Source organism: Lepidochelys olivacea (assembly GCF_965140295.1).
Source record: "Lepidochelys olivacea isolate rLepOli2 genome assembly, chromosome: 3".
In the NCBI taxonomy this organism is placed as follows: Eukaryota; Metazoa; Chordata; order Testudines; family Cheloniidae; genus Lepidochelys; species Lepidochelys olivacea.
Window position 1 is genome coordinate 35,707,601 of NC_140413.1, and position 13,104 is coordinate 35,720,704.

Here is a 13,104-nt window from a genome sequence, read left to right on the forward strand (position 1 = left end):
GGAAGGAGAGCCCAAGCCCAGGCTACCTCCCCGTGAGGGACTAACTGTGTGTGTGGGGGGGGGAGGGGTTAGAGCAAATCCAGGTGGTGGGGCTCTGGCTGTCGGCCCCAGGATGTTGGGGCTCCAGCTGTCCCTTTTATCCTCGCCTCCCAGGTGTGCATAGCCCTTCTGCATGAGCCCCAACCACCAAGGGTTGACAGCCAGAGCTCTTTAAAAAAAAAAAAAAAGCACACAGCTCACACCTCCCTTGATACATTCCCACGCCTCTCTTGTGTAGCCCACCCCATAGTTTGAGAACCACTGCTCTATAGTAGTAGACATCGTCTTGCAATGCCATTGTAGAGTAGAATACTCTCATCAGCCACAGAAACCACAGAAATCAACATAGTAATTAGGGGCATAGGTTAGTGAGTGTCAGGGCATGTTCACTACATTTCTGGGACCCCTTGCTGCTCCAAGATCCCTCACAGAATTTGCCTGGGCATGCAAGGACCCAGTTGCCAGTTGGTACCACTTAGGAGGTACTGCGAGGATCTTGCCTATGCAGGGGCTATGTACCAGCAGGGAAGATTCATGCACTTGGTCTCCTTTTCACCTAGATTAGGCAGCCAATGAAGATAGTAGTAGAATCGCTATCTTGATCACCAGCACTAGATATTTCACACAGGCCTGTTCCACTAACAGTGCCATGGCACTAACCAATCTATTAGCTATGTGAGGCAGCATAAAAATAACTTTGTCAGATTGTTAGCCAACTTTATTTCAAAGAGCAAATTCATAATTTAGCAGCAGGGGAAAACTGATGCCAAGTTCTTTTTTCACTCATACTTATACCCTCATCAGCCAGTTCAATACACTTATACATGCTGGCTTGCAGCTCAAATTTCAAATCTGCTGATTCAAAAGATTCCTAATCTACATCATTCAGTGTAGGAAACCTAAAAATAGAGATTTGACTGGGAGAGTTTATGCAGGAAGGTGAAAGTCAGCTACATCTAACACAAAATTAGGATGACTGTATTACAGTTTTCTGTTGTAAATTTGTTTTGTGCATGAGTTCTTTCTAATCCATCAATAACTGCATAACATACCTTTAGATTCTTCAGGCTTTTTGAGAAAGAATCCAAACATATTTTTGAAGCTCCATTCTTTCTTCTTTTCCTGAAATACAAATCATTGGTATTTTTCTATGCAACAGGTTCAGAGACGGTGACGCATTGACTTATAAGGAAAAATTAAAACAGCTAACGTATAGAATGGCTACAAGAAAATAAGGGGAGACTTGCTGGCAGGCTACAAATATCTGAAGCATACAAAAAAACAAATTCAAACACAATTTAAATTATTTTCTTGGATATACAAATGCAATTCCCACTGAAGTCACTGGAAATGTCCAGAACATTTCCAAGGAAGAATTTGGCCCAAAAGATGAGAGAGAATTATTTGGGTGTAATTTGGAGTAATCAGATGGAATCATGGAAGGTTAGATATAGTGAAAAACTTCCCAATGGGACATTATTACAGCATTAGGCTGTAAAAGAGCTCCTAAGTGAGTACGCAAACTTTTCCCGTCACGCCACCCTTACCATTCACAGAATTTGTCCCCCACCAACTTCCCGTCACCTGCTCTGAAGGCCAGCAGAAGTAAGGGTGGCAATGCTGCTTCTGCTGGCAGCAGCCCTGCCTTCCTAGCTAGGTGATCAGAGAGGCGCAGCTGCTGGTTGGAACATACATGTTGTTTGTGGCCCGGAAGGATCATCTTTTTTTTTTAATCCCGCTCCCGTACCACTCTGCAATAACCACTCTATTTTTATCCCATTCCTGCTATTATGGCAGTGAGTCCTGCAGAATCCCAGTTTCTTTGTGCCTCCCCAAAGAACCTATGGTGCCCCCCGCAGAAAGGCATGCCTCCTAGTTTGTGTACAAAAATTAGTGGGTGCCAAGCTCCCCTCCCCACACTCCCGCCGGCCAGCAGCCTCCTGCCAATCAACTCCTCCCCCTTCCTCCGAGCGCCTCCTGCATGCCGCAGAACAGATGTTCTGCAGCATGAAGGAAGCGCTGGGAGGGAGGGGGAGGAGTGTAGATGGGGTGCACGCGGAAAGAGGTGAGGAAGAGGCGGGAGTGGGGAGGAGCAGGGTGGGAAGAGGCAGGGCAAGGGTGGGGTCTGAGGGAAGGGATGGAGTGGGGGCAGGGCCGGGGTGGAGTGGAGTGGGGGCGGAAGAGGTGGGTTGGGGGCTTGGGGAAAGGTGTGGATTTGGGGTAGGGCCTGGGGCTGAGCGGGGAAAATTAAAAGCCAGCACCTGTGACTGCTCTAACTCATTGTTGCATTAATACTTGATCTTCCTCTACATACAATATGCTAATGAATATGGATAAAAACCTAAATGGATGGATAGGACATTTAAAAGTTCAGTTTTGAATGTTCTCTCCATTGTTTTCCTGTTTAGCATTATTGATGACTGATGCTTAGTTTATACAACTTCTCGGTGATCAATGGTGACCTTGTCTAGGTGGGAAGTACTAAAATACTTAATTGTAGCCAGAGAACAGTATAAAGAAAATAAGTGGAGAAAAAAAATTAAAGATACTGTGTGGGCAACATATTATAAAAATCAATAAACAGAATCAATGTGACTTTGATTTTTTAACCACAAAATTTCTATGCAAGAGACACTTGATCAAACAATCTGAGTTTTATTGGCAGTTCTAACAATATTAATTAAAGAGAAACCCTTTGCTAGTATACTGATAAAGCAACCAAAAATTATCAATTACTGTTATAGTTTTTTGCATATATTCAAGTCCCATAACTTGTTTAAACCTACGTAACCAGCTGTACACACTGATAATATTGCCAGTGCAAATATCTAATTTTCAGTTTAAAATTTTCATGAGAGGGAAAAATAATAATTTCTCCATGATACTTGTCACCTTTAGCTGAGGGTCTCAAAGCATTTTACAAACATTAACCTTCACATTCTTTAGACACACACAAAAAATAGGAAAGAGTTTAATACTCATAAAGGAAGAAGATTTGTAACAATCAAACTATACAATTCTTTTGGGTATTAAATTTTAAACATCCAAAGTCAAGTTTTGCTTCAAGTTACATGCCTGCAAACCTATTTCAAATGTACATTTCAAATACAATTGTTATTATATTCCCTTTCTGAGTATTAAACTCTTCACTTTACCCTCTTAGTTTCCTTGAAGCATCTATGTATCTTATGTCTGTTGTTTTTGCAAATTAATACTATTTTGATATATAATGTGTTCTACAACATATTAGAGATTATGGGGGGGGGAGAAAAACTTATCTGAATTTGAATGCTTAAAAGTTAGTAACATGCACAGATCCAAACCCCATAAATTATAGAGAGTACAGCTGGAAGCAGAATTTGGTCCACAGGACATAATGAACTGTAAATACTAAAGGATAATCATGCTGACATGTAGGTTAAACTAATGTATTGGTGGCACACAAAACTAAACTAAATATATATAGAAATGCACACACACATACAGTCCCTTCATTAGAATCACAAGTAAAAGATGTAAACTATTTTACTCACATTAATAACATTTTACTCCAACATAAAGTTGTTTAAGGCCTTGTCTCAGGAAAGAACTTACGCATGTGGTCTACTCTGTCCCTAGTCAGGACAGAATTTGTGGTCATGCTTAACTTTAAGCATGTATTTGAGTCCCATTGACATCAATGGTACTCAAGCACATGCTTAAAGTTAAGAACATGCTTAAGTGGTACACTGAATAGAGATGCTTTCCTGAATCAAGATGCTTTTCTGAATTGGTGACTGTTAATGGGCTACTCCTGTATATATAATTAATTTGTTTACTACTTCTGAAACACAAAATTTTCACTCTGAGCTCTACAAATGTTTTACAGATTCTCTGTCATATTTTTAATCCGACTAATGCAGTTTTATTAAGTGATTTTTGTACACTATAGGAAGATATTGCCTCTTAACAATGGGTAATTATACATTTCTCCTAAGCGTTGGCCAAGTTTCAATGCCAAAATTCCCATAGGGGACAGCATGTATGATTATGTTTCTAATACAGTGAATAGCCTTAGACAAATCGTTCCTGAAAATAGCATGACAACTCACTGTGAGGGGGCTCACTCACTTCTTGTCCATTCGGTGTGAACCTGCACTCACTCTCTCTGCTCCCAGCACCCCCTGTGAGTTGTTAACCTTGTCAGGTAGGACTTGAGCGGTCCAGCCCTCTGGCCAAGTCACATACGGTCTCTATGCACAGACAAATCCCTTCCAGGGTAAAAGGTCCAACAGGGCCTATCCCTGTGCCCTCGTTAGTCTTTAGCCTATCTCTAGGCTCAGTCCTCAGCCCCTTCTCGGCTAGCTTTAAGTCCTTACCGGCCCTGGTATACAGCATTGCCCCCAGGGCTTCATCTCTGGAGACTCTGCCTTCTCAGTTTTTATTGCCCCAGCTCTCCAGCCAGATCACTTCTTCAAGTTCAGTCCCCTTCTTGGAGTAACAAATGATTGGCCCTTTGCAGGGTCTTCAGTCCTAGAGCCCTTTAAATTCCATCCCTGTGCTTGGGCTTCCACATGAAACTATTTCGACCCCATTTGAAAACCCAGTTTCTTTGCTGTCTGCAATGTTACCCTTTCCATAGATATGAATGAGATTCATGATGCCCCTAAAAATCCTCTGTAAATCAGGAGATTCGAATTGTGCTCTAAATCTCTCTCTAATAGAGCAGCCCCAGTGTTAACCCACCCGATCTTCTTTGTAATAGGAGCGTTAGGGGACGAGCACTAAGGAAGCGTCGTTCTAAGTCAGCCATAAAAATGTTGGCATACTGTGGGGCCATGCGGGTACCCCTACTCTACTTGTGCTACATTGATGCCATCTTCATCATCTGGACCCATGGAAAAGAAGCCCTTGAGGAATTCCACCATGATTTCAACAATTTCCATCCCACCATCAACCTCAGCCTGGACCAATCCACAACAGTGGTCCATTTCCTGGACACTACTGTGCTAATAAGCGATGGTTACATAAACACCACCCTATACCGGAAACCTACTGACCGCTATCCTTATACATGCTTCCAGCTTCCATCCAGGACACACCACATGATCCACTGGTGACAGCCAAGCTCTAAGATACAACCACATATGCTCCAATCCCTCAGACAGAGACAAACACCTACAAGATCTCTATCAAGCATTCTTAAAACTACAGTACCCACCTGCTGAAGTGAAAGAACAGATTGACAGAGCCAGAAGAGTACCCAGAAGTCACCTACTACAGGACAGGCCCAACAAAGAAAATAACAGAACTCCACTAGCTGTCACCTTCAGCCCCCAACTAAAACCTCTCCAGCACATCATCAAAGATCTACAACCTATCCTGAAAGACGATCCCTCACTCACGGATCTTGGGAGACAGACCAATCCTCACTTACAGACAGCCCCCCAACCTGATACAAATACTCACCAGCAACCACACACCACACAACAAAAACACTAACCCAAGAACCTATCCTTGCAACAAAGCCTGATGCTAACTCTGTCCACATATCTATTCAAGTGACACCATCAGAGGACCTAATCACATCAGCCACGCCATCAGGGGCTTGTTCACCTGCACATCTACCAACGTGATATATGCCATCATGTGCCAGCAATGCTCCTCTGCCATGTACATTGGCCAAACTGGACAGTCTCTACGCAAAAGAATAAATGGACACAAATCCAACATCAGGAATCATAACATTCAAAAACCAGTAGAACACTTCAACCTCTCTGGTCATTCAGTAACAGACTTAAAGTTGGCAATTTTGCAACAGAAAAGCTTTAAGAACAGACTCCAACAAGAAACTGCTGAACTAGAATTAATTTGCAAACTAGATACGATTAACCTGGGCTTGAATAGAGACTGGGAGTGGCTGGGTCATTACACAAATTGAATCTATTTCCCCATGTTAAGTATCCTCACACCTTCTTGTCAATTGTCTGAAATGGGCCATCTTGATTATCACTACAAAAGTTTTTTTTCTCCTGCTGATAATAGCTCATCTTAATTAATTAGCCTCTTAGAATTGGTGTGGCAACTTCCACCTTTTCATGTTCTCTGTACGTATATATATCTTCTTACTACATGTTCCATTCTATGCCTCTGATGAAGTGGGCTATAACCCACGAAAGCTTATGCTCCAATAAATGTGTTAGTCTCTAAGGTGCCACAAGTACTCCTGTTCTTTTTGCAGCTACAGACTAACATGGCTGCTACTCTGAAACCAGTAACTTGACATTCTTTTTTATACAAACCTTTTTTTCAATATCCTCATAGGCACTTCCATCTTCCTCAACCTATAAAAAAAAGATACACGATTAGTCACTTGCACTTTCAGTTGCAATGCCATTACTAACGTTTATCACTCTTTCTTTGCTCTCAGTTTTAATCTCACACACGGACAACATATAAAGAATAGTTTTGACATGCACACCATTTTCCTTTATTGTAAATTCTATTAAATCTCAAATTGACTTTTTCACTGTATTTTAATGACCTGAACAGTGTTTGTACATTTTTACTAAAAGTAAGTTATAGGCATCAATTTCTCAAGAAACATAGTGCTTGGAGAATTACAAAGACAGACAAGTTTAATCTTTTTTCCATGAAGAATATAATGACATTATCACAAACACTCAGTTATGCTAACATTTTGGATCAATATTCCAAACTATACATATTTTGTCATTTAATTTTTTTTTATCACTATACAAGGGGTTGAGTTCTGCTTTCAGATATGCAGGCACAATTCCCTTTGTGTTCAATTCTAAGGGCAGAGTATGGCCCTCAGGGCAAAACTGGGATTAGCCCTTTGAAGGTGTGTGTAGAAGAGAAGGAAAGCCACAAGTAGCTCATCCTCTTCTCAGGCAGAAGCATTCTGTAATCTGAGCCTTGAGATCCTCCTGTGAATAGCCTGCCAGAGTCTTGTGTCTCCGGCTGATTATGGGGTTGGAAGGGACTAGGGAGAAGTCTTCTCTCCCCAAATCTGCAAAGAGCTAGGCAGGTGAAGACTGCAGCGTGGAACATGCTATACTCTTTGAAAGGGTGTAGAGTAAGTGCCACACTTTGCTCCCCTGACACTCCTAGCAAAATTGCACCTTAAGAGAGGCTTAAAGCTGCAATATGGATCTAAAAATGTAAAACTAGAACTTGGAATAAAAAGGTATTTAAAAATATCCATTAGAACTATATTAGAAGCAGTACAACAATGACAGTACAGTTCACTGGAAGTATGATCAGACACAGACATACAGAGCCTAAAGTCCTTACTCTGCTTTTACTTATTTTTTTCTCAGACAAAACTGAAAATACTTCTAGATTTGATCTGTTATAACTGTTAAAGGTCATATAAAGGTACAAAAACTCCATGTTTCTTCAAAATTCTTTGTTCTTCCTCTTAAACAGTATCCCTTCAAGTGCCAGAAGGTCACTCATTTCATTATTTCAGTCCTCCATGTTCAGAATGATAGATGATTTTCAGTTTCTTTCAAATGTTCTTTTCACAAATGAAGACGTTCTTAGAACTGTTTTAGAGGAACACAAACCCCTAACAACTTTCAGATTTATTCATTTATATATTTGCTAATCAGAGCACTCCTTTGATATCCAATCTCTCAGGGGTAGATTTGTATTTAAAATTATATTTAGCTTCCTCTTCCCAGTATCTGTTTTTGGGCAATGCCACAATAAATCTAGAAAATTCCCCGTTTCCTTCCACACAATGCCAGTAAAGAACTAACGCCCACATCCTGACTTTATTTGAGTTCTAACTGAAATAAGAGACTCTCTATATTTCATTTGTGTGTGTCCTTCACACTTGGAATGATAAAACAAAAAAATAGTTTTATGTAGTTATTGTCTGTTTCAGGCAGATCCAAACTCCTATGCCCACGTTCCCTGCATATGACTTGGGCCTGATCACAGTTTTGACAGTGACTTAAAGCTCTAAGTCCAAAATTTGCAAAATAAGGTGCTTAAAGTCAGGCTCCTAAATCCATATTAAGGCACCCAAATAAGGATTACAGGGCCCGAACTTTAGGCCCCTTTTTTTTAAATCTTGGACTAAGCTATTAAACTGCCTCAGCAGCAGATGGCAATGCATCTCCCAGCTGTTGAGTCATTACAAGTAGTAACTGCCTCACCCATAATCTTTTCTTTTTTCCACCAAAAAAAGAATCAAATAATGAAAAAATATATATTTCCCAGTTCCAGCTAGGAAAAAGAGAGTGAGTGTGTATCAGCAAACACATTCAGAACAAAAGGTTTCAGGATCCAGGTACCATAGTTGGCCTTAGTTTTCACCACTGTTTCTTGTGATCACTGTGGTTTGCAAGTACCTCCTCCCCACTCCTCATTATGAAAACCCCACTAAAAGAAAAAACGGTTTGCTGGAAGTGAACCGTTAGTTCATGGATTTATAGATTGTTTATTATTTGTGATACTATTAATCCCTGTTCTGATACTGATTAACTCTGTGTTTCAGGCATATCATTTAGCATCCTTGTTTCTTCCATATAAACTCTAGATCGGGGTGGTCAAACTACAGCCTGCGGGCCGCATCCAGCCCGTCAGGGCTTTGGATCTGGTCCGCAGGATTGCCCCGCATGGTGTGGCAGGCCCTGTGCTACTCTCAGAATTGGCCGCCATCATGTCCCTGCGGCCCCGGGGGCACGGGGGGCAGAGAGCTCCGTGCATTGCCCTTGCCTCCAGGTACCACCCCCCGAAGCTCCCATTGCCTGGGAACAGGGAATCACAGCTAATGGGAGCTTCGGGGGAGGTACCTGGAGGTGTGGCAAGGGCAGCGCATGGAGCCATGTGCCCCTCCTACCCCAGGGGCCGCGCAGGGACGTGGTTCCAGCCGTCCGGCATGGCATGGGGCAAGGCAGGTGTGCAGGGAGCCTGCCCTGGCCCCATGGTGTGCCGCTGCCACCCCAGAGCCGCTTTAGGTAAGCAGCGTCGGGCCGGAGCCCGAAACCCTCCTGAATCCCACCCCATAACTCCCTGCCCTAAGCCCCCTGCCTGCACCTCAACTCCCTGCCCTGAGCCCCCTGCTGCACCCTGGTGCACCCCAACTCCCTGCCTTGAGCCCCCCCTGCACCCCGCACCCCTCCTGCATCCCAACCCCCTGCCCTGAGCCCCCTGCTGCACCCCACACCCCTGCCCTGAGCTCCCTCCCGCAGTCCGCACCCCTCCTCTGCCCCCAATCCCTTGCCCTGAGCCCATTCCTGCACCCCAACCCCCTGCCCTGAGCTCTCTCCCGCAGTCCGCACCCCTCCTCTGCCCCCAATCCCTTGCCCTGAGCCCATTCCTGCACCCCGCACCCCTCCTGCATCCCAACCCCCTGCACTGAGCCCCCTGCTGCACCCCACACCCCTGACCTGAGCTCCCTCCCGCAGTCCGCACCCCTCCTCTGCCCCCAATCCCTTGCCCTGAGCCCATTCCTGTACCCCGCACCCCTCCTGCATCCCAACCCCCTGCCCTGAGCTCCCTCCCGCAGTCCGCACCCCTCCTCTGCCCCCAATCCCTTGCCCTGAGCCCATTCCTGCACCCCGCACCCTTCCTGCATCCCAACCCCCTGCCCTGAGCTCCCTCCCGCAGTCCGCACCCCTCCTCTGCCCCCAATCCCTTGCCCTGAGCCCATTCCTGCACACCGCACCCCCTCCCACATCCCGCACTCCCTCCCTCACCCCAACCCCCTGCCCTGGCCATGCATACAATTTCCCCACCCAGATGTGGCCCTCGGCCCAAAAAATTTGCCCATCTCTGCTCTAGATAATGCCTTACTCAAAGGCTCATTGTGATCATTAACTGATGTTTGTAAATGGAAAGCACTATGTGAGAGATTATGAGAATAACATCTAGTTTTGCATTAAATCTTTAAAATAATCTATCAGATTATTAACAGTATGTCCAGTTCTCTAGCTACAGAGTATAAATTGGTTATAAATCTATGGAAGGGGATGTGTGTTAGTAAACAATGTGATTAATAATTATTGGGCATATTTTTACAAATAATTATCAAAGGTTTGTTTCTAATTATCCTGTGGAATCTGGGATCAAAGTATTTACTCCATTACTGAACCATTTAGTTACCTATTATTTATGTTGCAAAGGGCACAGTGCCTACAAACCACCCCTTGGCTTACTTGTGGCATTGAAATAAAAACAGAAGCAAATGTGTGTTTAATACAGGCTTGAACCATTTTGATTAAACAATATTGATTACAAACACTTTTCTTCTTTTTATTCCTTTTTTATATCCTTTAATTAATCTGAGAAAACTATCTTGTACAATATCACACACCTTCCGCCTACAATAAAGATGATTATTTTTGGGTGCATCGAACCTTAATTAAAAGTAAAGCTATCCAACCAAAATCTTGTAGTTATCACAACTGTGGCAGACCAGCCTGTCATCTGTACAGGTTGGTGTACCTTGGAGCCAGCATACACTGCCTTTCACAGCTGCTCTAGGCTTGAAAGTGGTGGAATTTGTGTGCATTAGGCTCTAGGTGCTGAACAAGCTTTGATAATTGTCAGTTTTTAACACACATGAAAGACACGAATTAAGCAAACCTTACAACACATTTGTGAGGTAGATACTATTACATACATTTTACAGATGGCTAAAGCAAGGCACAGAGACCTTGTCCATGGTCACACTTTGTGGGAGAATTAGGGCAATTCTACACTGCAGCGCTACATCAGTGCAGCTGCACCACTGTAGCGCATCTGGTGAAGATGCGCTATGCTGACAGGAGAGTGCTCTCCCATCGGCATAATTACTCCATCTCAGCGAGAAGCAGAAGCTATATTGGCGGGAAAGCATCTCCTGCTGACAAAGCGCTGTTGTGGAAAGTGCAAAACTTGTATGGCTCGGGGCAGGTTTTTTTCACACCCCTGAGCGATGTAAGTTAGACCAACTTAAGTGATAGTGTAGACCTGTCCCTAGGAAGAGAACCTCGGAATCCTTTGTGCAGTGTTCTGTTCTAATTACTAGACCACACTGACTCTGTTTTTCATTTTATAGTGCCCAAAGGGGAAGGCATTGATACAGGAGCAATGCTTTGCAGATTAACAATTCTCTCAGAATGAAAACTACATACTGGATGAAATCCTAGCCCTATTGTAATCAATGGCAAAATTCCACTGACTTTTATGGGGCTAGGATTTCTGCCACAGTGTGTACTACACAAGGCTGAGAGTTAGCACTTTGTCTTAAAATCTTTTTTAAATAAAATATGAATAAAAATCTAGGCCAAGATTTTCAAAAACAAGTGCCTAATGTTAAGTTTGTGAATCCAAATTTAGGGACAAAAATACATGTCCTGAGTTTCAAAAGTGCTCAACAGCCAGCTACTTCCCTTGACTTCTATGTTGGCTGCTAGATGCTCAGCACTTTGGAAAATCAAACTACTTATTTAAGTGCCTAAATATGGACTTAGGAACCTAACTTTAGGCACTTGGTTTTGAAAATTAAGGACATTTACATCACTACAAATGTAGTGCATTTTAATTTATGGTACAGATGGGTTAAGGAAGTGATGATTAGCTATAGGCTAGGTTCAAGTCTCAGTCAAGGCTGGTTCAGCAGCCACTGAAATTTTATGAACTGTTATTGTAAATCTGAGGCCCCAAATGACAGAAATATAGTTAGTTCAGATGATCCTGCAAGATTTCCACTACCTTTGAATAATGTATATTTTATGAGATCAGATGTTCTTTTGAGAGTTCAATGGCATCAAAACCAAAAGAAGAAAATAGATCCAGCCCAGTTTGGGATCCAACATAGGACTAAAGCTACATTAGTTGGTTTGGATCTCAGAATCAAATACAAGTGTTTCACATTCAATCCTGAAATTCAAAAAGTGGTTAGATTCAAGGGTTGCTAGTCTAGTCCACTCTTAATTTACAGATTTATACACTTTCCTCCCTACTGAGAAAACAAAAAAATTTAACCTCATCAGCAGGAGTACTGGCAGGTGCCACAATTTCTTCTTCTTGGACAATCTGAGCTGGAACCTAGGTGAAAAAAAATCAATGTAATAGACAGAATTTGTATCCTAGCTACTAACTACTTTTCTATTACACTTATCTTGGTTTCAATTTCATTTTAACATACATTTTAAAATAAAATTTTAGTCTACCCAACAGTAATAATAGACAGAGAAATACTAGCTTAATAATTTGTGCTTCAAAATATGTACGCACAAAAATTATGTACTTGTTAAGAAACAGAAGCGCTGATCCAGCAGACTTTACTTTGACTTCAGGCTGAGTATGGACTTCAATGGGACTTTTGCCTAAGTTATGGCTGAAGGATTTGGCTCAAAGTATTTAAATAACGAAATGTGTATATTTCATATCAGTAAAAGAAAGTCAGTTCATAAATAATTTATATGAACTCATAATCAACATTAATGTTTGAAAGTGATTTATCACAACCACAAGGAATGAGTGTGGTTTACAATACCAAAAACATTATACCAAATACCAAAACCTCCTTCCATTATGCTGAAATGGCTAATGATCAGCTTAGTAGAAGGTTTCTGAGTAAACAGGTCATTTAAGGAAGTTTACAAAATAGCACAGTTATGACAATCTCTATAAAGTTTACAGAAATTTAAATCCGCACTAGACTGAATTTGGAATTAAAAAAACTTCAGAAAGTAATTCTAACAGTGAAAAGGAAAAATCTCTTTTCCACAATATACCACTAAAAGTAAAAAGTAAAGTAAAAGAAAAGTAAACCATCTTTTCCTGCTATACAATGAGGATATAGATTAAACACACTGGGCCACAATCTGCACTTCTTTCTCACATAAGTAGTTATATTGACTTTGTAGGGACAAGGTGTATGAGTAAAGCAAGCAGCACTTGATCCATGTCAGGACACCTTAGTTTCCTTTGCAATGTTATGACACCACTTTCTCCATAGAAACATAGGTATTTTACTTTGCAAGTACCAGCTTAGCAGGTGCTTTGGAATTTTAAAACAAGAATTAATTGTAAACACTAATGGAACATAGGGAGTGAAAG

The 13,104-nt window shown here is 42.1% G+C and overlaps 1 protein-coding gene across 2 annotated transcripts in view; it reads right to left on the bottom strand.

Annotated features, from left to right (window-relative positions):
- DCDC2C (doublecortin domain containing 2C) overlaps window positions 1-13,104 on the bottom strand; it is a 107,623-nt gene that overhangs the window by 16,208 nt on the left and 78,311 nt on the right. For both annotated transcript variants that reach the window (XM_084623925.1, XM_084623924.1), the window contains exons 9-11: window positions 12,025-12,087; window positions 6,321-6,362; window positions 1,092-1,161 (exon numbers count right to left, since the gene is read on the bottom strand). In XM_084623925.1, coding sequence (XP_084480051.1) covers window positions 1,092-1,161; window positions 6,321-6,362; window positions 12,025-12,087 — 175 coding nt within the window. The remainder of the gene's footprint in view (window positions 1-1,091; window positions 1,162-6,320; window positions 6,363-12,024; window positions 12,088-13,104) is intronic.